Consider the following 23,961-nt stretch of genomic DNA (forward strand, 5'->3'; position numbering starts at 1 on the left):
CAGCCATTGTATCTTCAACCACATTCTGCCCTGTTGTCTCTCTCCTGTTCTCCTGGGAATTCCTCTACACCTTTATGCATTTCATGTCCCATCTCTTAGGGTTTTCTCAGGTTTCTTTTGTCCTCTTTATTCCCCCCAAAGTCCAAAGCAATTACAATTTCATTATGAAGACCTCACAGAGCAATTATATCTCCCAGGACAGGAATTAAGCTCAGGACAGGGGCCTCTGTCCCAGGTCAGAGCAGCTGAGTTGTGAGCAGGTGGGGGGCAGGGAGACAGGGGACTCAGTGGGTAGCACCCCAATTGCTCAAGAAAAATTGTCTACAGAAAAATTGATAGCCCTGCACATGTAAGAAATCAGCAGTGGAGATTGTAAAACCCTTCATGGTTTATGTGACAAGGTTATGTGACAGGTGATCAAACCACTATCCTGATTGAAAGTCATATTCTTTCATTATTTGTTTTTTAAGCATTCTAAGCATCCCCAATATTATTTACTAGATACTTACAACCCAGTGTGTCCACATATGGTTATTTAACAAATCCCAACCGTGCTGGCACACATGTCAGCAACTCGGAGCTGCGTTCCTGGGCCTGCACCACATTTAATGAACTCAAGCGCCTCTGTCAGCCCTGCCCCTCTTCACAAATCCTTCTCTTCTGTTTTTTCCTTGCTTTCCATGTACTCTCAGCTACATCCAGCTTCTACTCCACCACAATCTCTGCTTATCACCCCATCCCCAACAGTTTTGTTTGGCTTAACTTACCACAAACTTGATGGATAATTAGACTCTTGATTGTGTTTTAGGAGAGATAAATGCTCAGTACTTTTGTATAGTACAGGAGAAAAAAAGAAACAAAATAAACCCCCAAAACCAAAAAATGAAACACTTGGGCTATCACCAGAGAAGCTCCACAGAGTCAGATTGAGCAGATACTTGGTGTCTTAAGAAGCAGACGGTTACCCACCCCATCACAGACTCAGGCATGGGGGGGGGGTCACATTCAATCTCTGGAGGGTCTGACATAGGGTAAGGAGACAGCATTCAGCCTAGTAATTCCCAAGTTCCCCAGAGCCCCTTCCTCTCTTAAGAGTCACGATTTTTTCCACCCGAATGTGACCCCCCACCAATGCATATGGATTGTGGTTCTTCTAAACCCTCAATACACAGACCTTTCTGTGTGAACCAAAGAGCCATGAGGGCATAGCACGTGCCTTGAGAATCAACACAAACAGGAAGTGTGTGGTCTCTGAGTCTTCCCCTCTGACTTCACCTCTACTATTTAAAACCCGAGGGGAAATTCAGGTTCCACGAAGACTTGATCACCCTTTTAAGAAAGATGCTGCTCCTCCTGTCCTTATTGGCCAGTGTCCTGCTCTCTGGAGTTGAAGGAGGTAAGTGACCCTCTCTATTCTCAGCTCCACCTCCAACACATAGGCTTAGTCTACTTGCGACACTTTCATAGTGTCCACTGAGGCTCGTGTGAGCCTTCCTTGCTCAGTCTACTCCCAGAAACATGCTGAAACCCAGAACTCTATCTGAATACACAGGCACAGAAATCACAGCAAAGGAAACTACTCCTGCGAGACCTGGGGTGTCATCTCCCTTCCATGGCTCTCACTCCTGTCACCTGAACAGGGACTGATTACTACGACGGTGCAGGTGCTTGTGGAGGGGGAAGGCTGAACTTCATAAAATTTTCCTTTCTGCAAAGTTATCTATCTCTGGAGCTGTCATCTGGACCAAGATGAGAAAGCTCGCTTGGGCTAAGTGCCGCATGTGCTCTTTCCTGCTGTCCCCATGTTGCAGGCCACTGAGCTCCACCAGGCCAAACCTAGAACCTAAGTGAGCCATGACAGTGTGGCCCTAGTGTCTCAGGCACTAATGGACACTGTCTCCTACCCACCCCTTCCCCATCTCACTCTTATTTCCAGTCCTATCTAATTGCCCTCTAGTACCTGAGGTCAGTACGGAAGACAGATAAAGCGGTGCTGGCTTCTATCGCCTTAAGATCACGCCTACCTACTGCTGATAAAAGCAAATTTGGACACTGTTCCAAACTTTTTGGGATATTTCTAAGTGCCTGACTCAGGATGGGGATAAGAAAATCTGCAATTTTGCGGCACAGGGTTCAGTTGCTCAGGTCTTTGACTAGATCAAGCCTGGAGTAGGCAGGACACAGGGGCCTGAGACACTGGGGGCAGAGAGACTACTTTCAGGTCTTTTGAATGTTCTACCTTGAACACAGATCCTTTCCCCCAACATGTATTTGAGGGTATCTGATTCACAATAGGGTTAAGTTCCTCTCTCTACACAAGAAACTGAGAATGAGGCAAGGAAATACACTGCTCCCGATGCTGCCCAGGAGGCCATACATTGTATCCCAGGGTGATGGGTCCCTGAAGACCTCCATGGTGGACCATCCCATTTGTTGTTTTAGGCCATCAGGCAGTTCCTGTTCTCTTTTTTTTTTTCCCTCTGTGGGCAAGGAGATCCAGGGAATTTTTTTTCAGGGGAGATCTACTGCGGCACAGAGGCCAAACCACACTCCCGGCCCTATGTGGCATTTGTGAGTTTCTGTGAGGAAAAAAATGGTCGTCAGTACCAATGTGGGGGTTTCCTGGTACAAGACAACTTCGTGTTGACAGCAGCTCATTGCAATGGAAGGTGAGGAGAACAAATAGAGCCTTGTTTCCAGGGACCACCTACATGGCCCCCGGCAATTCAGGAAGTTTCCTGAGCACACGGAGCACACAGAGGAGCCCTGTGTCCTGCGTGCCAGGCAGAACGAGTGTGGGGTTCCTGGAGAATCAGAGGGAGGGGGGCTACCGAAGCACTATCACAGCCTGGATCACCTCTGCACAGCAAGGAAGGGGAACACCCACCCTCCCCTCTTTCCAATCTACTCAGCTGGGGGTCTAGAGGCTGCGCTTCAACCTGCCCTCCAGAGACTATGCTGAAGCTCCTGACTTCACATCCCCCTTGTTTTACAGCAAAATGACTGTCACACTGGGAGCTCACAATATCAGAATGGAGCTGAGTTGTTTTTCTCCTGTTTAAGGCTTCAGTTTAGGCTTGATGGTATCAGTGGTTCTGGTGTCAGGGTCATCTTGTCTTTTTCTATGTGGGCTTCCTCATTCCTGCCCCCTGCATCGACCTTTCAGGGGGTAAATTCTAGATGCTTCTTTTTTTTTTAAATAATATATTTTATTTTTATATTCCCCATACAATTGCAACCCCCCCTTTCTGATCCCAATCCCTCCCCTCCCGCCCCCCACCCCCCCAAAAGTGTCTCTGTTTCATAGTTTTTTGTTGATTCTGATTTTCACTTTCTTATAGTTATTCATTTTCCTGGTCCCTTATTTAAGTTTTCTAGATTCCTGCTATGAGTGAGACCATCCGGTATTTTTCTTTTTCATTTTGGCTTATTTTGCTGAGCATGATCCCTTCTAGCGCCATCCATGTTGCTGCAAATTGCATGTGTTTCTCTTTTTTGAATGCTGAATAATATTCCATGGTGTATATGTACCACATCTTCTTGATCCAGTCATCTATTTTTGGGCATTTGGGTTGTTTCCAAAGCTTAGCTATTGTAAACAGTGCTGCTATAAACATAGGGGTGCAGGTGTTCTTTGGAATTGATGTTTCTGTGTCCTTTGGGTAAATACCTAGGAGTGGAATTGCTGGATCATATGGAAGCTCTATGTTTAGTAGCTCCAGAAATCTCCACACAGCTCTCCATAGTGGTTGGACCAGTTTGCACTCCCACCAACAGTGCAGGAGAGTTCCTTTTTCTCCACACCCTCGCCAACATTTGTTGTTGCTAGTTTTTTTAATATGTGCCATTCTCACTGGTGTCAGATGGTATCTCATGGTAGTTTTGATTTGCATTTCCCTGATTACAAGTGATGTTGAACATTTTTTCATATGCCTGTTGGCCATTTGCCTTTCCTCTTCAGAGAAGTTTCTTTTTAGCTCTTCTGCCCATTTTTTGACGGGATTATTTTCTTTGTTGTTGTTGAGTCTCATCAGCTCTTTGCAGATTTTTGTGATCAGTCCTTTATCATTAGTGTTGTGTGCAAAAATGTTCTCCCAGTTGGTGGGGTTTCTCTTTGTTTTTGTTATTGTCTCTTTTGCTGTGCAGAAGCTCTTTAATTTGATGTAGTCCCAGCTGTTTATCTTTGCCTTCACTATCACTGCTTTGGGTGATGTGTCTGTAAAGATGTCTTTGATGTGCAAATCACGTAGTGTTTCACCTATATTTCCTTCTATATATTTTATGGTTTCAGGTCTTATGTCTAGTTCTTTAATCCATTTTGAGTTGATTTTTGTGTATGGTGTGAGGTAGTGGTCAAGCTTCATTCTTTTGCATGTAGCGACCCAGTTTTCCCAGCACCATTTATTGAACAAACTTTCTTTGCTCCAATGCATAGTCTTTGCTCCTTTGTCAAAGATTAGTTGACCATAAATCTGTGGGTTTATTTCTGGATTTTCTATTTGATTCCATTGGTCTGTATGTCTGTTCTTGTTCCAATACCATGCATTTTTGATGATTATGGCTTTGTAGTATAGTTTGAAGTCTGGGAGTGTGATGCCTCCATTCCCTTCTTTTTTTTTTCAGGAGAGCTTTGGCTATTCGGGTTTTTTTGTGATTCCATATGAATTTCATCAATAATTGGTCTATTTCTTTGAAGAATGACATTGAAATTTTGATTGGAATAGCATTGAATCTGTATATTGCTTTTGGTAGGATGGCCATTTTAATAATGTTTATTCTTCCAATCCATGAGCAGGGGATGTCTTTCCATTTCTTTGTGTCTTCTTCTATTTCTTTTAACAGTGTTTTATAGTTTTCTTTGTATAGGTCCTTTACCTCTTTTGTTAGATTTATTCCCAAATATTTGATTTTTTTTTGTTTCAATAATAAAAGGGATGGTTTTTTTGATTTCTTCTTCTTCAGATTTATTGTTTGTGTATAGGAAGGCTACTGACTTTTGCGTGTTGATTTTGTATCCTGCCACTTTACTGAACTGATTGATGAGTTGAATTAGTTTTTCTGTGGAGTTTTTGGGGTTCTCTACGTATATTATCATATCATCTGCAAATAGTGATAGTTTGACTTCTTCTTTTCCTATTTGGATTCCTTGGATGTCTTTCTGTTGTCTTATTGCTCTGGCTAGGACTTCCAGTATTATATTGAAAAGCAGTGGTGAGAGTGGACATCCTTGTCTTGTTCCAGATCTTAATGGAATTGCTTTCAGCTTTTCACCATTGAAAATGATACTGGCTGTTGGCTTGTCATAGATGGCCTTTATGATGTTGAGGTATGTTCCTTGTATCCCAAGAATTTCAAGGGCTTTTATCATGAATGGGTGTTGCACTTTGTCAAAAGCTTTCTCAGCATCTATTGATATTATCATATGGTTTTTATATTTCTTTTTGTTGATGTGTTGTATATCGTTGATTGATTTTCGGATGTTGAACCATCCTTGTGTCCCTGGAATGAATCCTACTTGGTCGTGGTGAATTATCTTATGGATACATTGTTGGATTCTGATGGCTAAAATTTTATTGAGGATTTTTGCATCAGTGTTCATTAGGGAGATTGGCCTGTAGTTTTCCTTTTTTGTGTTGTCCTTTTTCAGTTTTGGTATTAGTGTAATGTTGGCTTCATAGAACGTGTTTGGTATTGTCCCTTCCTTCTCAATTTTTTGGAAGAGTTTGTGAAGGATAGGCACTAATTCGTCTCTGAATGTTTGGTAGAATTCATTTGTAAATCCATCAGGTCCTGGGCTTTTGTTTTTGGGGAGGTTTTTGATTACCATTTCAATTTTGCTAATTGTAATTGGTCTGTTTAGGTGTTCTATTTCTTCTTTATTTAGCTTTGGGTGATTGTAGAGTTGTAGGAATTTGTCCATCTCCTCTAGATTGTTAAACTTGTTTCCATATAACTGTTCATAGTAGTTACTGATTATTCTTTTGATTTCTGCTGTGTCCGTTGTAATTTCTCCTCTTTCATTTGTGATCCTGTTTATTTGTGCTTTCTCCCTTTTTATCTTTGTGAGCCTGGCTAGGGGTTTGTCTATTTTATTGATTTTTTCAAAGAACCAGCTCTTGGTTTCATTGATCTTTTGGATTGTATTTTTAGTTCAATTTCATTTATTTCTGCTTTGGTTTTTATTATTTATTTTCTTCTACTGGTTTTGGGTTTTTTTTGTTGTTCTTTTTCTAGATCTTTGAGCTTCGAGATTAGGTTGTTTCTTTGAGTTCTTTCTTGTTTCTTGATGTGAGCTTCTATTGCTATATATTTTCCTCTTACTACTGCTTTTGCTTCATCCCATACATTTAGGATATTGGTGTCCTCCTTGTCATTCAATTCAAAGAATTTTTTAATTTCTTCTTTGATCTCCTCATTAGTCCAGTGGTCTTCCAGTAGTGTGGTTTTTAATCTCCATGAGGTAGGAAAGTTCCTTGCCTTCCATTTATGGTTTATTTCTAGTTTGATGCCTTCATGGTCAGAAAAGATGGTTGGTATGATTTCAATCTTTGTGTATCTGTTGATGTTTGTCTTGTGCCCCAGTATGTGATCGATCCTGGAGAATGATCCTTGTGCACTTGAGAAAAATGTGTACTCCGTTTTTTTGGGGTTTAGTGTTCTATAGATGTCTGTTAAGCCCAAATGCTCTAGGTCCTTATTTAGAGCTTTAGTTTCTTTACTTATTTTTTGTCTTGTTGATCTATCCATTGTTGATAGTGGTGTGTTGAAGTCTCCCACTACGTATGTGTTTTCTCTGATGTCTGTTTTCAGAGAGGACAACAGTTGTCTGATATATTTTGGTGCTCCTTCATTTGGTGAGTATATGTTAATGAGTGTTATTTCTTCTTGAAGTATTGTCCCCTTGATCATAATGTAATGACCATTGGGGTCTCTTTTTATTTTTTTGAGTTTGAAGTCTGTTTTATCTAATATAAGTATAGCTGTTCCTGCTTTCTTTTTTGGTCCATTTGCTTGTAGGATTGTTTTCCATCCTTTAATTTTGAGCCTATTTTTATCTTTTGTAGCTAAATGTGTTTCCTGGAGACAGCAAAAGTTTGGGTTTTGTTTCTTAATCCAGGCTGCAACTCTGTGACTTTTTATTGAAGAGTTTAGTCCATTTACATTTAGAGTTAATATTGACATGTTAGCATCTGTATTTGCCATTGTGTTTGTCTTTCCTTTGATTTTATTTATTTATTCTTTTAATATTTTTTTTTGGCCTTCTTTCGTTGTTATTCATCCCTCTGACGTTCTGGCTTTAGGATTCTTTGTAGTATTTTTTGGAGTGGGGGTTTAGTCGTAATGAAATTCCAGAGTTTCTGTTTGTCTGGGAAGGTCCTTATTCTTTCTTCATAGAGGAAGGAGAGCTTTGCGGGATAGAGTATTCTTGGTTGGCATCTGTTTTCTTGGAGTCTGTTGACTATGCCCCTCCACTCTCTCCTTGCCCGTAGTGTTTCTTCAGAGAAGTCTGATGTCAGCCTGATTGGTTTTCCTTTGAATGTTATCTGTTTCTTCCCTCTTGCCAGCTTCATTATTTTTTCCTTGTCCTGGATTCTTGGGAGCTTTACTATTATGTGTCTTGCTGTATTTTTCCTTTCGTCATGGAAGTTTGGTGTTCTTCTTGCTTCTTGTATATCAATTTTTAGCTCCTTCTTCACATTTGGGAAGTTCTCTTCAATTATCTCCTGGAATATTTTCTCTGTTCCTACATCTCTCTCCTCTCCTTCTGGAATTCCTATAACTCTTATATTTCCTTTCCTCATGGAGTCAGATAGTTCCCGAAGTCTTTCTTCATTCTTTTTCCTTCGTACTTCTCTTTCCTTTTCTGTTTTGGTTCTTTTTATTTCTGTGTCTTCAAGAGTACTTATTCGTTCTTCCATTTCATCTATTCTGCTTTCATTGCTTTTCCCAGAGTTCTTTAGTTCCTCCATTAATTCTTTGATCTCCTGCGTTTCTTTTGCTTCCCTCTTTACGGACTCAATTTCATTCTTCTGATCGTTGATTATTTTTCTCATATCATTGTTTTCCTTTATGACTTCTGTCAGTTTTTTAATCACAGCAATTTTAAATTCTCTTTCTGGAAGTCTCAGAAGTTCTTCCAAGTTACTGTCGTTATAATCTGGAGGGTGGTTTTCTTTTTGTGGTGTGCTTTTATCCTGAGGAGTTATTAGGTTGTGTGTGGTTCTTCTACTCCCTACTGTCTGTTTTCTAATTTGTCGTATGCATTGGGACACTGTGTTGCTCGGACTGGCCGGCATCTTGGGTGACTTCTCCGCTCCCCTCTGGCTCCTCCAGGAGCCATCTCTGGCTTCTGAGGGAGCTTTCTGCTGGTTTCAGGCAGTCTTTACTGAAGAAATGTCCCTGTTCTAAAATGGCAACGCGGGACTCAGTCTCTGCACTTCCGGTCTCAGGCACACTCTTCTGCGCACCCGGTCTACCCCGGCCGTGGTTGCCTGTTCCCTCTTTGGGCTCAGACTGCTGGTTGGCCGGGGCCTGGCGTGGGCTAACTTCCCAGCTGGCACTGTCTCCTCCAGAAGCCTTCTGCCCTTTTCAAGAAGTCTTTTCTTAAGAAATTTCCCTGTTCTATGGGGTGTTAGTGACTTTTTTTTCCCTGGTCGCTAGGTGGCGCCAGAGATCTCTCCTATTGTCCTGTGGGGGCTGTTTTTCGCCTCCCCCCCACCCCGTGGGACAGGGAACAGAGCGGGAATGGTAGGGTAAACCTCAACGGCTTTGGGGTGCTGTGTCTGCCTTGTGCCCCACCGTCGTGGAGAACCCACGCCCCGAATTTCGTGCCCCGGGTCTCAGTTCCAAAGCCCTCAGGTCCAGGACGCGGGCTGTAGCCCAGTTCAGTGGCGCGGGAATGGCGCCTTTTGCACCCCGCTCCCGTGCCTGGTTCCTGCTTACTCAGTGAGGGACTTTCACCCCAGTGAGGGCCTCCGCGCATCTCCCCGCAAGCCTAGGTCGCAGGCGCGGGGAACTGGGCAGCCGTGATCCCGATCCCGTTTGCTTTTCAAGCGCGCCAAGCGCGCTGCTTTTCCGCGCAAGCTTACCGGCCGGCCCGGGGCTGTGTGCAGGTCTCCTCCAGAGTCTCTTTGTTCTTCTCTAATGGCGCCTGGAGCCGTTTGCTCACCGCCGTGGCGAATCCTGCAGGGTTCTCCGCAGCTCCTGTTCATGGGGTGTGGTGGCTGCAATAGTTCCTTTCCACTCCCAGTCCCGCTTGCTGCGTAGTTTGTTCTTGTTGGTCGTTTTAGTTTGTTTTTTTCCTCCTCTCTGCTGGTTGGAGAGTGCCGACTCTGTGGGTGGGGGAGGAGAGCAGGGTTCTGCGCTTTCCTCCCTTCTAGTCCTCTTTTATGGCAACTTTCTTCTTCAGGTAGTTTGCTGGAGTCACCCGTTTATCTTCCCTTTCCCAGTTCTCACTGGGACCTGCCGCTTTTCCTCCCTATTAACTTTTTTTAATGGGAGATCTTACTCGCAGCGTCTCCTCGCCCCCATGTTGCTCCGACCCTTCCTGGAATCTCTAGAAGCTTCTTTTGAGGAGCTGGAATGTCAAAGCCCAGTGGCCACAGCTCCATGAGAACATAGAAAACCAGGAATGATTAACGTTTTGATAGAGAAAAACTTGCCAGCTCATTCTGTATAGTTGCTCTAAGAAGGTGTTGGCAGCATTCTAAATTATGCGACTTTGGTAATGTATTTCAATATAATAGTTATGTAGATAGTCATGGGCTAATTTTTAGGGTAAAAAATCAGTTTATTTAGTCAGTATTTTGCGTGGATTTTGGTATAACTTCAGAGTATCAAAGTAAGAAGCATCACACCAAAAATGAGAACACAGGTCTGCAGTATCTAGGGTGCGGGTGGCATGAGGGGCGAGGACGAGGTGCTGGCTGTTGATGGACCTGGGTGGCTTCCACCTTTTTGTTGTGGTGACTAGTGCTCTGGGTGTGAACTTGGGTGTCTATTAGCTATTTTCAAGCAAGAAATTTTCTTTTTTCTAGTATTTTTATGGTTTAATTTTTTACATTTTGATCTCTGATCCATTTGAGGTCAATTTTGGATTATGTTGTGAGGAGTTGATTCAATTTTACTTTTTCCCTCCAAATAACTATGTAGTGTTGTAGCACCATCTATGAAAAGTTCATTTCCCTTCTGAAATTTGAGATGCTGGGCCTCCCTGGTGGTGCAAGGGGTTAAGACACAGCACTATGGAGCTGTCTGTAGCCACTGCAGCATGAGTTCAATCCCTGGCCAGGGCGGTGACCCACATGGTACAGCAGACCTCTCTTGTCTCACCCACTGCTCCCCTCAGCAGTGTATTTCAGTTGATCAGCCTGTTCTGCTCCCCACTCTCTCTCTGGTGAATACTCTCACCCCCACACCTTTGGCCTGTATCCCAGTTCTTGTATGCATAAATAAATAAATCTTAAAAAAAGAAATTTGAGATGCCACATTCATCGTGTATTAAGCTGGGCCTTGTGTGATGCTTCTATTCTGTCCTCTGATCTGTCTGTCCTCTGCGAGGCTACAGTGGTTAGGGTTTTAGAATATTCTTTACTACCTAGTGTCCCTGGGGAGATGTGTGTCCTTCAATTGTTCACCAGGTGGTGGGAGAGGGAGGAGACCAGGGTATGGATATCTTTGAGGAGGGAATAAGAAGTTCATCCTGAGCATGGGGTGCAGGGTCATTTGTGTTGGGGAAGAGACCCCAGTCTTCTGGAGGCACTCAGACTCAGTGCTGGCAAACATCTGTTGTATACTGAATGACGTTTAATGAACAAATGAAAAATTTGTTATTTTCACTTAGACATGGACATTTATTAGGGCTCTGGCAACCCCCCTGGAGCTGGCCTCTGCCCCAGAAAAGAAGACTCTATCATGGGAGTGGCAGGATGGGGGGGGGGGTGTCTCAGTCTGACTGTTTGAACCGCCTCATTGTTCTCCTTATCCAGGGCATGAAGCTCGAGACCCTGGTGAAGACAGCTGGAGGAGTCCCATCATTACTTCCATAGGACACAATGCCCTGGCCCACACCATTGCACACCAGTGGGCCCCCGGAGTCTCCCTGTGGGTGAAGAGATAAAGGGCCACTAAGCCAGGCCTCCCTGCTGCTGCTGCCCTAAGGCCTGGCCCACAGGTGGAGGTGGTGGTGGGCTCCTTCAATTGCTGGGTGTGTGCAAAATGGGAGGGTGGTGGTTCATAGAGTCAAGCCTCTGAATCTTTCATTGCTGGAATTCAGTCCTGGCTCTGGTTACTCTCCCCAGTTTAAACCAAGTGAAAGTGCCTCATCTTCCCCAGCCAAACACTGCAGAGGTACAATGTGTGCCCAAAGCTTCTCCAGTTCTCCCAGAGACAGGAATGCTGGGAAAAGCCCCCAGCTCTCCCTGGCCCCAGCCGGAGGTCATGGGGCTGTGGTCTGCTCCCACTGCCCAGTCTACCCAGGCCCCTCTGTCTCGGGCAGCGTTTGCGGTTGCCCATGGCCTTACCCTGAAGACAGACTTCCTCTCCCGGGAGTTCCCCACACAAATTTGCGTTTGGCTTTTGTAGATACGAAAGCGCCTGCTGCACTCCTGATCCCTCTGCACTCTCAGCTGCGCCTCCTGGAGCTTCTCAGTTTTCCTGTTCAGGCCAACCCGGCCCCAGCCGGCCACCATACACTGGGTCCCTGGACTCAGCCTGCCCCGGGACCGAGGCAGGCCCAGTGTCTGCACGGCTCGGTTCTTCTTGGCTCTCCTCTCCAGCTGGCAGGGAGAGGGTGGGCCCTCAGGGACCATGGGCCTCTCTCACCCTTGGGAACACCTCCCCCCTCCTCCTGTCCATGAAACCCCACGCAGGGAGGGAGCCAGCTCAGCTGGAGAACCAGAGGGCCAGGCAGGTGGTACCTGCAGTAACATGATGTCGTTCTGGTTGTTCTGCGGGTTATAGGCAGGGTGGCGGATGGCTCTGCGCACTCTTATGTTCTGCTGGGTCCTTTCCTGCTTCTTGACATTGTGGGCCCCCAGCTTAACGGTGATAGACCTGCAAAGGGAAGCTGCTGAGAGGCAGGTGGGAGCTGCAGGAGCTACAGGCCCCCAGCAGGTGACGCTATTGCTGAGAGAACTGAAGAACTGGGAGGGCTCCAGGGCTGAGCTCTCTGTGCCTTCTGCTTCTCTGTGCCTTGAGCTGGGGCTTGAGGGGACACGGTGACCAGAAAAAGACTCTCACACTCTTCCCATGGGGGCACAATGGGATGCCGTTCCGCCATAAAAAGAAAGGAGCTGTTGATATGCACAACAGTATGGATGACGCTCCAAATATTCACACTGAGTGAAAGTTCAGATGGGAAATACCTACTGCAGGCTGCCACACACTACAGTACAAAACACACAAGCACTGTCTCCTCTAGAATAACTGGAGGAGCGACTTGAATTCATGGTTGGAGCCCCAATGCTCGCCTTCCCTCTCCTCTGCTTGGTCTTTTTTAGGTCATGTTCTGCTTTCTCTTTATTTACTCCTCCTCAAGACCTGCTTGGTCTCCTGGCACCCTGTCATTGCTAGCACCTGCTTTCAGATGACGCCTGGCATTGCTCTTCCAGGCCCGTGTCCCGGCCCCCTGGGAGCTCCCTGGGCGCTCACCTTCCCTGGCAGTGAGCCGCTGTCAGCACGAAGTCTTCACGCACCAGGAAGCCCCCACAAGAGCTCAGCCCCACAGGAGTCTGGATCTGAAGGTAGGCCATGTAGGGGCGGGAATGGGGCCTGGCTTCTTTGCCTCCAATGATCTCCCCTGGAAGGAAGCATCTGGCATTTATCTCAGTATTCCCTGAACCGAGGTATGGGCACCACGGTGACCAGAAAGGTGAGAAGATGGGAAGGCAGGAGAGATGAGGCAGTGTAAGCAGTCGATGGGGAGAACCGGGGTGTGCATGGTACCTACACATTGGAAGAGGGCACCAGGATTTCACAGGGAGCACTGCTGGCTTCAGGGGAGACCCGTTCCCTATCTCCGACCTCAGCCCTTCCCATCTCCCTCAAAGAAGGAAACAAGCCTTGCTCTGGGCAAGGGCAGCTCAGCCTCCTGCATGGAGAGGTGCTCTGCCGCCAGGGGGTGATCCGCTCCCTCTGCAGGGCCCTCTCCCTGAAGTTTCCTGCTCCTTTCTTCTTCAGGGAGACTTCCAGATCCCTCCGAGTCAGCTCACGGCCAGTTCATGGCTAGCAGGAGCCGGGTATTTAGGAACCTGGACAGGAGCTGATAGCACATTTATTGCCTTATCCCCTGGGCTCTGGCATGGGCTGCACCCTGAATTCAGAGAGCACATTTGTATAGCATCTGCTACGTGCCAGGGGCAATCCCTAGAGTTTTATGTACACTAGTAGTTTAACTCTCATAGCAATTCTGTGACTTGGGCATTAATGTTATTCCAATTTTATACACAAGGCAAGAGAGGAATTGTGGATTCAAACCACCTGCCCAGGGATAGAGTTAGGAAGTGCCTAAGCCATATGGCTCCAGAGTCTATGGGGTGGGGTCAGCCTCTGAGGGAGGGGATGGTTACTCACCTGCCTCAGTTCTGGGGGGTAGGAGAAGGGCCGGCAGGAGCAGGAGTAGGTGCATCTTCCCAGGAAGGCGACCAAGTCAGTTGTTCCTGATGCTTCCCCCTGTGGGACTTTTAGCACCCCCACAGAGAGGAAGGAAGGAGGGGGGTGGCAGCCTGAGAATTCAGGGCCCCATTTTCCTGCTGGTGTGATGGATTGCATTACCCAAGTCTTCCCAGAAGGCTTGCCCAACAACTGCCAGTGATCAGAGGAAAGAGAGAATGTGAGACTCAGCTCAGCCACACTGCTCTCCTGTGCAGCTGCTGAGTCAGGGCTGGCAGCAGACGCGGGAACCAGGGCAGTAAGGAGGGGGTTTTGGGTACTGTGTCCAGGACCCTAAACTCACCATATTCAATAATATCCTACAATGCATGAGGTCTGGTAACGCCTCGTTCTTCCATTTCCAAGTCCTCTGGCATAAGAGCTTTAAAGAGCTGCAGGGAACATGAAACTTAAAAAAGTGATGTAATATCTAAAAAAGACTTAATCCAACTTTGAGAGCAAAACATGAAATAACTGAAGTTAAATTCACAGCGGACTTAGAAGGTTGAACATATATTTAATTAGGGATCTAGAAGAGAGAAAGCAAATAGGAAAAAATGATAATGAGCCAGAAACTTAGATTTTGTTCAAAACTGATGAAAAACACCCCATGAAAAGTTAAAGAAAATAAATAAGTTTCAAGCAGAATAATAAAAAGCTATCTGTACTAGAAATCAATGCTGTAAGGAAATGAGAGAAATCTTAAGGCAACTGGAGAAAGACAGATTACTTTCCAATGAATGGCAGATTGAAAAACAGAATTTCCAGAGTAGTGATGAGCGAGAGTCATGTGGGAAGAAACAGCCACATGGTCATTTGGGAAGATTTAAAAACATTTCATATAAATTGGTTATCCTATAAAATGATATAGCAGTTTTAAATAGCTGATGCAAAAAGCTAATGTATATTGAACAACTTGCAAGTTATACCCTTTACAAGCACATATAGGTTATTTATCAAAAATTGACCACAGATTAGGCCATAGGTTAGATCTCAAAAACTGTTCCAAGGATTAAAATTATATACCACTTGTGGTCGGCTATAGTGAATTTAAGCTAGAAATTGGAAGAACATGAGTAGAAAGTTCCTATATTTTTGAACATGTGATGCAATAACACCTTCATGGTGAAAATTTTAATTGCTATACCAAAAGCACTAATCATAAAGCACTACTGATGATTTGTTAAGTTAAAATCAAACAAATGTGGGCCTCCCTGGTGGTATAGGGGTTAAGTCTCAGAACTATCACCGCTATGGCCTGAGTTCAATCCCTGGGCAAGGAGCTGACCCACATGGTGCAGCAGACCTCTCCTGTCTCACCCACTGCTCCCCTCAGCAGTGTATTTCAGTAGATCCACCTGCTCTGCTCCCAACTTTGGCTCTGGTGAGTCTTCTCACCCCCCGTACCTCTGGCCTACACCACAGTTCTATGCAAAAAAATTTTTTTTAATTAATTAATTAAAAAAACCCAAATGAATGACAATTTGTAGAGGGGGCAAAGATGCTTGTAACACATATAACAAAGGACTTAGAGGTAAATTATAAAAAAAACTTCTGTAAATCAATATGAAAAAGATAATCTACTCCATAGAATGATGCACCAAAAAAAAAAAAATGTGTGAATTAGTGCCACATACAGTGACACAAATGAATCTTAGCAACATAATGTTGAAAGAACCCAAGAAGGTTGCATTCTGCAGGATTCTCCTATACAAAGTTTAAAAGTGGGCAACGTGAAACTGTATTGGATAGAAATACACACAGAGGTGGTCAAAGTATGATGAAAAGCAAAGAGGTGGGGATCACATAAGTCACGACAGTGCTTGGCCTGGGGCCGGGGGGTGGAGAGGCATGAAAACCAGGAGGAGGCATACAGGATTGTGGGACATTGATTGTGCTTTATTTCTTGACATAAATTGCTTGCTTTGTTCCTTCAACTGTTGTTTTATGTTTCGTGCACTTTTCATATTATATATTTTGCAGTAATTTTTTATAGCCTGTTTGTCAGCGGGTAGGGATTAGAAATCACATTTGGATGGAGAGAGGGATACATGAGAACAGGTGGGAGACTATATCTTCAAATTTTCTATGTAATTAAAAAAGCTGTGATAGTTGAATAAATAAAACCATGATACGTTTCTCAATATTCATAGCTTGTTACATCTACTTTTGACTGTTTTATTACATTTCCGGCAGTTGCCATTTTTTTCTCCTCTGGGATGTTGGGACATTAGATTATATTTCCCACAGCCTCCCTGTGCCCCGTACCATCTTCTGGGTAGGTGGTTTGCCGGCTGTGGCTGGGCTCTTCCTTCTCCTTCCTGTTGATCCTGTTCTCGTCGAGGACACTCTACTGATAGTTGCTCTTGGCTCTATAGAACAGTGCGCTTCTGAGCCGAGCCGGGCATCCCCAGGGTTGCCTTCGCCGCCCCTTAGGAGGACGCTTTGGAAGCTCTTTGGGATGTTATGGTCACTTTATGGAGCAGCAGGCCTGGGAGACGGCTGTGCCAGAGCTACCGTCTTCCTGACACAGGTGTCTTCTGGGAACAAGGCAATTTTCTTGCATAAGCCTGGCCTTTGCTGTCCTTCTAGAAGGGAAGAGTGGGTGGCAAAGAGAGACTGAACTTCTGGAAGGTACATGATTTCCTTGAGCATATTCTATGGGATCTGCACAAAATCTTCCCATCAGAGTAGATAGGGTGAAAGAGCCCAGGATTTGACAGAGAAAGATTTGGAAAAAAGTTCAAGGACCCCCATGTTTCCTGGCAGAAAAGCTAACTTTTGAGACTGGGTGCTAGACTTTAGTGGATAAAGGTGAGAAGAAGGGGGAGGTGCACATGTTTCCTGAGACTCTCTTCTAAAAATGCTCAGACAGGGGCCTCCCTGGTGGTGCAGGGGTTAAAGTCTCAGTGCTATCAAGCTATCCCCAGCCACTGTGGCCTGAGTTTGATCCCCAGCCAGGGAACTAACCCACATGGAGCAGCAGATCTCACCTTTCTCGCTCGCTGCTCCCCTCAGCAGTGTCTTTCAGTAGATCCACCTGTTCTGCTCCCCACTCTGTCTCTGGTGAATCCTCTCACCCTTGGCACCTCTGGCCTACACCCCAGTTCTTGTATGCATAAATAAAAATAAATCCTTGGGGAGAAAAGGCCTTATATGTTTAAAAAAATTCTCAGACAATTCAAATAGGAGAGCAATAGGAGAATAGTAATATATATTATAATACATTCATGATGCTATTAAAAAGCATAATATTTTGCAAGATTGCTTAGTGGCATGGAGCATTTGTATTTTCCAATATTAAGTATAAAAAGTAGAATGTAAAATTCACCTATAGTTTGATACTATTTCTATTAAAAGTAGGCAGCTGCCAGAATAACCAATTTATGTGACTCATTTTCATCTTTCATTATCCAACTCTTTAAAAAATAGAAGTGTATTATAAGCAAGAAAAACATTAGGACTCATGGCCTTTATGACTAGCAAACACTGTTAAGCATTGTGGCTGAGGAGACGAGCTAGCAGATTAGGAAAAAAAAAAAGTCATTTTCCTCCAGGGCCATGGGTGGACTGCACGGCCCGGCCTCACTGAGGTCACCGGTGGCTGCGGGGTGTGAGTGGAGGGGAGATGGGTGCCTTCCACACTGTGATGGGTTCTCCTGGGACCCTCACTTTTTACCTGGAACTTGTCCCCTGGCTGGGCACATTCTACCGTTGCCTTGTCGTGTCCACGCAAGCACGCGGGTCTTCTCAAACCCGCGCTTCTGCTGGCTCTGGGACCCCGCTGCCCTGGGACAGCCTCACGCAGAAAGCAAGCCTTGACGCTTTCCCCCTTATTTTCAACATGCTGGATTTTGCTTTTCATATCCGTGTAATTTATTTCATTTTTTCCTTTTTAGTGTGTCGCTTCTCTTGTTGATGTTGATTCCCGCTTGATTCAGTGTTTGCGCTCATGGAGTGTTCTGTCGTATCCGGCTCACAGCTGGTGCTGTTGGGCGGGTGCAGGATCTCAAAATTAGGCCTTGTGGGCCACAGGGGAACGTCCAGCACTTGGCATTTCCCGGGTCTGTGGACCAGGCCCATACTGTCCAGAGGCTGGTGCCTCTTTCCTCACCCCTCTCACCTTAGCCAAGGACTCTGGCCAGCATAGATTGGAATGTGGGTCCCCAAGTCCTTTTTGATTTCACACGCCACCCTTCTGGAATAAAACAAGATCATGCACCTGCAACTGTAATACATACAAAATGCAGGGAATTTTATTATTTTCAAAACACGATTTGCCAAACCTATCTGCCCGGTGGAAGGAGAGGGACCAGGTGAATTAGAGGAAATTTATCATTACTGTAAGTTCCCCAGTGGCAGGAGCAGAGCCTGTGATGAGCCTGGCACAAAGACAGAGATCAACGTTTTACCCATTGGTGGACGACCAAGTGGTACTTCCCAGTCCTGCCATACCCCAGGCTGCCAGCAGAAGGAGGCAGAGGCGGAGGCCAGGCCTGGCTGAAAGCGCTGAGGCTATGAGTACACGGGAGGTGGTGGCTGAACACTTGGAGGGTGGGGGGAGACACTGGGCTGCACAGGGGTCACCTGGTCCTGCTCAGGTGCAAGACGGGTACTTACTCTTCTACTAAGCATCAGGTAGGCCGTCAGCTCAGTTCAAGTGAGGACAAGCAGTATGGGAGAATTCCTTTATTCCTATTGGAATTAGGAAGAGGAGAGACCGCCTCTAATAGAGTGGGGCAGGAAGGGAAAGGAACTGGGGGCCTGGGCACTTAGGTGAAAAACAGGGCTTGGTGCAAGACAATCAGCCAGGGAGGAAGGAGATTGCCAAGTTCAGTGCTGGGCCCAGGCTAGGGCAGGAAATTGGACCTGGATGAGAAGGAAAAACTTGCACCCGTAGAGAGACAGGCCCTGGTCTCCTAGGTCCCTGGAGTTATTCCCCCTCCTCTGACCTGCTCATCTGCCTGTGAAATTGTTGGGGGTTTTGGGGGGTTGGGGATGGTGGTTGTCACAGAGAAGATAAGACTTTCCAAGGCCCAGAGAGGATCTCTTTGAGGGAAGAAAACTGTCCTTTCATTATGAAGTTTAGACTCAGCCTCTGCACAGGGCTAAGCACCAGAGACGTGTGAATGAGAAATTGAAGGAAAACCAAACAGTGTGGGCTTTTAAGCAGGAGGGAGGGCGGGGGGAGAACCGAGGACGCAAAGCCCAGAATTGACAGCAGAGGGCTGCCTGGAGCAGTGTGGCTGCACCCTGGAGGTGGCTCAGTGGAGAAATAAGACTTCACTTTGAGTCACTCCAGAGATTCCTTTATTATGGCCCTGAAATCCCACTTCCTGTACCCCTGGGGTTCTTGCCTCTGTCCCAGAAAAGAGGGTCAGGCACAGAGGAAGCTCAGTCTCCCGCCTGCTGCTGGGGGTACGTCAGTGTCCTCTTTATCCAGGGCAGGAAGGGTGAGACCTTGATGAAGATTCCTGGAGGTATCCCGTCCATGTGTCCAGAGGGGAAAATCCCTGGACCACTTTGTTACACACGAGGGGGGCCCCAGAGTCTCCCTGTGGGCAGATGGAGGAAGGATTGAGTTGGCCTCGCTGCTGCCCTGCTGGTGGTGGTCTCTATTAGAGAGCTGTGGGTGAGGACCAGGAAAGGCCTCACCACCCCCCACCACCCCCTCATCACCCCCTCTGTTTGGGGAGCTAGCCTGGCTCTGCCTGTTCTTTCCAGCTCTACCCAGACCAGGGCAAGTGGCAACCATGCTGTGGAGGAATGATTCCTCCCTGCCCCCCGTCCTGATCCCCATGGGAGAAAGCTCTGGAGACTGGGCCGGTGAACCCAGGCTGCTGAAGTGCTCAGGCTGAGGCATGTGGGTGTGGCCACTCTAACACCCCAGGCCTCTCCAAATCCCTCTCTCCCGGGGCCCATCTAGATAGATGCTGGCACCTGACCTTGAAGCTGGTCTTCCTCTTCTTTGTGTCCCCTGCACAGATCTGGGCATCTCCGGTGTAACTGCCGGGGAAGAATGAATTGCACACCTTGTCCTCCTGCACTGTCAGCTCCACCTCCTGCAGCGTGTCTGCCAATTCTTTCCACTGGTCTTGCCCCTAGCTGGCCACACTGCACACCTGCCCTGGCTTCACCCGATACCTGCCACTGGGTAGCCTGAGGGTCTTCACAGCTGGGTTCTTCTTGGCCTTTTTCTCCAGCTAAAGGGGGAGAGACAAGAGGCCATCCAGTGACCTCTGGGCCTGGACACCCTTATGGGGCGGTGCTGTCTTCCTCTCCCCTGAGTCACAGGGACTGGTCAGGCAGCCAGGATGGGAAGGAGGAAAGCCATGGGCACACCAGAGACAGGAGCAGCAGGGGGGTTACCTCACCTGCAGCAACATGATGTCGTTGGCATTGGTGCTAGGATTATAATCTGGGTGGGGGATGGCCCTCTTCACAGGGATGACCTGCTGGGTCCTCTCCTGCTTGGTGATGTTGTGGGCCCCCAGGGTCACTTTCAGTGAGCTGCACACAGAGCGGAGGGAGTAGTCACAGGAGAAACAGCTCCGGAGCTTGGCAGGCAGGGACAGGGGCAGGCGGGGCTGCAGCTCAGGGGGAATGGAGGTGATAGGCGGGTCGCTAGTTGAGTGATTCTGTGCTCTCGCTTCTCAGAGACACTGAGGTGGTGCTTCCAGGAGCTTTCTCTTGCTTTCGGGCAATGCAGTTGACCCTCGAACATCACGGGGGTTGGGGTACTGATCACCCACCATGTCGAAAAGCCATGTGTATTTTGTATGGACCCTCCACATAGGCGGGGTCTGCATCTGGGGATTCAACTAACTGACATCAGCGCTGGTTGAGTCTCTGAATGTGGAAACTGTGGAGAGGAAACACCTGCCCTGGAGATGCCCTGTGCAGTTCTGTGTTGTTCAAGGGTCAAGCCTGAAATCACTCCAAGTTGCATTTGACCCTTAATGCATGCTTTCACCCTCCACCACAGCTATTTGGCTGTAATGGCCCCTCTCCTCACACTGTGTCCCTTGTCACCTCTCACCGTCTGACCCCAAATCTGCCTGTTCTACTTCTCAGACTTTCGTGGCTCTGGTCGTGCTCTCAGATGCCTCCTCTGAAGTGCTTCTGTGGGCTAAGCTTCTAGGTGCGGGGAGTGCCCCTGGGCTGCAGGCCCCGGGGAGAGGACAGAGGTCCCTGTAGGAGTCTTGGGAGCTGTGCTGGTGGCTATTGCTTACCTCCCCCTGCAGTGAGCAGCTGTCAGAACAAAGTCCTTCTGCACGAGGACCCCTCCACACCTCATCTTCGCCTTCTTAGTCAGAAGCTGAACCAATGCCTTGTAGGGGTGGGAGTGGGTCTTGACCTTGTGGCCCCCGATGATCCCCTCTGAAAAAAAAGACTGGAAGATGGGAGACTGGGAGTGGCTGTGGTCAGGAGGAAAGGCTTGGCATGGTGGCGATTGGGGGTGGACTGCCCGTGTCTGTGGACAGAGGGGGAGTCCTCCAAGTAGTCCCAGGTACACAATAACCTTTTCTGAACTTTGAGTCTCAGAATCCCACTCTGCAAATATTGGGGGTGGAGGGCAGGGCTTAATTTCTGGCTGTGACTTGAGACACGAGTGGAGGAAAGAGCTGTCTTCAAGACGGCAGCATCCCAGGGCCTCAGGTTTGGGGCTCTCCTGCTGCCTTCTTTGTCAGTGAGTCTCCCTGAACTCTCTGATCCACTAACATCCCAATTAGTGCCATTTGCTAATAATCCACTCAGGGGCTTATGTAGTTGGATTTTCCAAAATCTTCATATTCTCATGTGAGGGACAGAAAAGAGCTCTCACACACAAACCCAAGGGGTCATAGCACATGTCCACCATCCCACAAGGCAGCTGGGCTTAGCAAGGCCCAGGTAGGATCTGGTAGGTCTGGGAGGCCTGGGGAGAGTCTTTCAACCAGAGTTTCTCTGACTCCAAAAGAGGGAGGGAAGGGTAGTTCCATTTAATCCCAGAATGTATGCATGGGGGCTGGTGATGGGAGCAAGGTATGCATCATTAAGAGAGACCCTTCTCACAAAGATAAACAGCTGGGACTATATCTAATTAAAGAGCTTCTGCACAGCAAAAGAGACAATAACAAAAACAAAGAGAAACCCCACCAACTGGGAGAACATTTTTGCACACAACACTAATGATAAAGGACTGATCACAAAAATCTGCAAAGAGCTGATGAGACTCAACAACAACAAAGAAAATAATCCAGTCAAAAAATGGGCAGAAGAGCTAAAAAGAAACTTCTCTGAAGAGGAAATGCAAATGGCCAACTGGCATATGAAAAAATGTTCAATATCACTTGTAATCAGTGAAATGCAAATCAAAACTACCATGAGATACCATCTGACACCAGTGAGAATGGCACATATTAAAAAAACTAGCAACAACAAATGTTGGCGAGGGTGTGGAGAAAAAGGAACTCTCCTGCACTGTTGGTGGGAGTGCAAACTGGTCCAACCACTATGGAGAGCTGTGTGGAGATTTCTGGAGCTACTAAACATAGAGCTTCCATATGATCCAGCAATTCCACTCCTAGGTATTTACCCAAAGGACACAGAAACATCAATTCCAAAGAACACCTGCACCCCTATGTTTATAGCAGCACTGTTTACAATAGCTAAGCTTTGGAAACAACCCAAATGCCCAAAAATAGATGACTGGATCAAGAAGATGTGGTACATATATACCATGGAATATTACTCAGCATTCAAAAAAGATAAACACATACAATTTGCGGCAACATGGATGGCGCTGGAAGGGATCATGCTCAGCGAAATAAGCCAGAAAGAAAAAGAAAAATACCAGATGGTCTCACTCATAGCAGGAATCTAGAAAACTTAAATAAGGGACCAGGAAAAAGAATAACTATAAGAAAGTAAAAATCAAAACCAACAAAAAACTATGAACCAGAGACACTTTTGGGGGGGTGGGTGGCGGGAGGGGAGGGATTGGGGTCAAAATGGGGGGGTTGCAATTGTATGGGGAATATAAAAATAAAATTTATTATTTAAAAAAAAAAAGAAGTATGGGGGAAAAAAAGATTCAAAAAAAAAAAAGAGACCCTTCTCCATCCAGAAAGGAAAAAGCCTCACACATCCCACTACTTCCTGCCTCCAGTGCCTCCCTGCCCTCCCCCTGCTGAGACCACCCGCTGCCTCTCATGGGGTCTGTCCTGTTGCTGCTTAATAAACCCTGGTGCTGCCTTCATTCTGGAACTTTGTGAGACTCTTTTCTCCAGAGATACCAAGGACCCTCCAGTGTTACGGTCCCCACACTAGGACCTAACACATTGTAGCTTCTCAGGAAACATCTTTTGGCTGCATGGAGGCCTCCAAGTAGCGCTTGGCTTACACTTGGTGGACACTGCTGGTAGGATTTGAGACCACAGGGGTGAGGACACAGCCAGAGTCACTGGAGCACTGGGGACTTGGGAAGGCAAGCGGGCGTGGGAGGGACATGGGCCACACAGACCGGGGCAGCCCAGGCCACAGGGTAGCTTTCAGGCAGTCATGTAGCCACTTCTCAGATCCATCCCAGCCTGGCCCCCTCCCTGGCAGAAGGGAGGGGGTGGAGGGCCTGAGAAATTTAACTGGTCCTTAGGTGAGTCTGACCACTCCTCCCACACACAGCCTGAGTCTCTCAGCTGCCCTGCCCTCAGTCTGATGCTCAGGACTCTAATGCTTTGTTGCTGTAGCTGCCCCCCCTTTGCTGAATGCCTCTCTATGGACAGCCGTGTCCCAGGCAGTGGAGATGGACTCAGACTCACACCTATTAAGTTTTTGAGGGAACAGCCCTCCTTCCTGCTGGCCCGTTGAGGGTGTAGGCAGCTTGGCACTTGTTAGTCTGAGTCTGAGGCGAGTTCAGAAAGTTCATGGGCCTGAATCGAGCACAGTCCCTGAATGTGCTGGGCATAAGGGTCAGGAGGACCGGGAGCCCTATGAGGGGGCTAAAGCCTCAGCCGTGGGGGTGGTCACTCACCTGTGCTAGCCCCGGGGGGCAGAATAAAGGCCAGCAAGAGCAGGAGGGGCTGCATCTCTCTGAGGGCCTGCCCAGGTCAGAACTGCTGATGTTTCTTCCTGGCAGACACTAACATCCAGAGGGAAGTGGGGAGGGGCAGCTTAGAGGCCTCACAACCTCCTGTACCCACACAGCTCAGTAATGTCGGGTGTCATCACACGAGGCACTTGGGCTAGGTGTGAACAGAGTTAAATGTGTCACAGTGTGTGCAGGGCCCAATGAGTCAGAGGTGAAAGCTCAGGAAAGGACAAGAAAGTGAA

The 23,961-nt window shown here is 47.0% G+C and overlaps 1 protein-coding gene across 1 annotated transcript; it reads right to left on the bottom strand.

Annotated features, from left to right (window-relative positions):
* Positions 1-10,945: 10,945 nt before the first annotated feature.
* LOC311176100 (cathepsin G-like) lies at positions 10,946-23,717 on the bottom strand (the record flags this gene model as incomplete). The annotated part of the gene is made up of 5 exons (XM_084241431.1): positions 10,946-11,101; positions 11,523-11,777; positions 11,919-12,054; positions 12,652-12,799; positions 23,663-23,717. 5 exons carry the CDS (start codon positions 23,715-23,717, stop codon positions 10,946-10,948), a joined length of 750 nt encoding a protein of 249 aa, XP_084097557.1.
* Positions 23,718-23,961: the final 244 nt, after the last annotated feature.

The sequence above is a fragment of the Talpa europaea genome, assembly GCF_964194135.1.
Source record: "Talpa europaea genome assembly, chromosome: 8".
Taxonomy (NCBI): domain Eukaryota; kingdom Metazoa; phylum Chordata; class Mammalia; order Eulipotyphla; family Talpidae; genus Talpa; species Talpa europaea.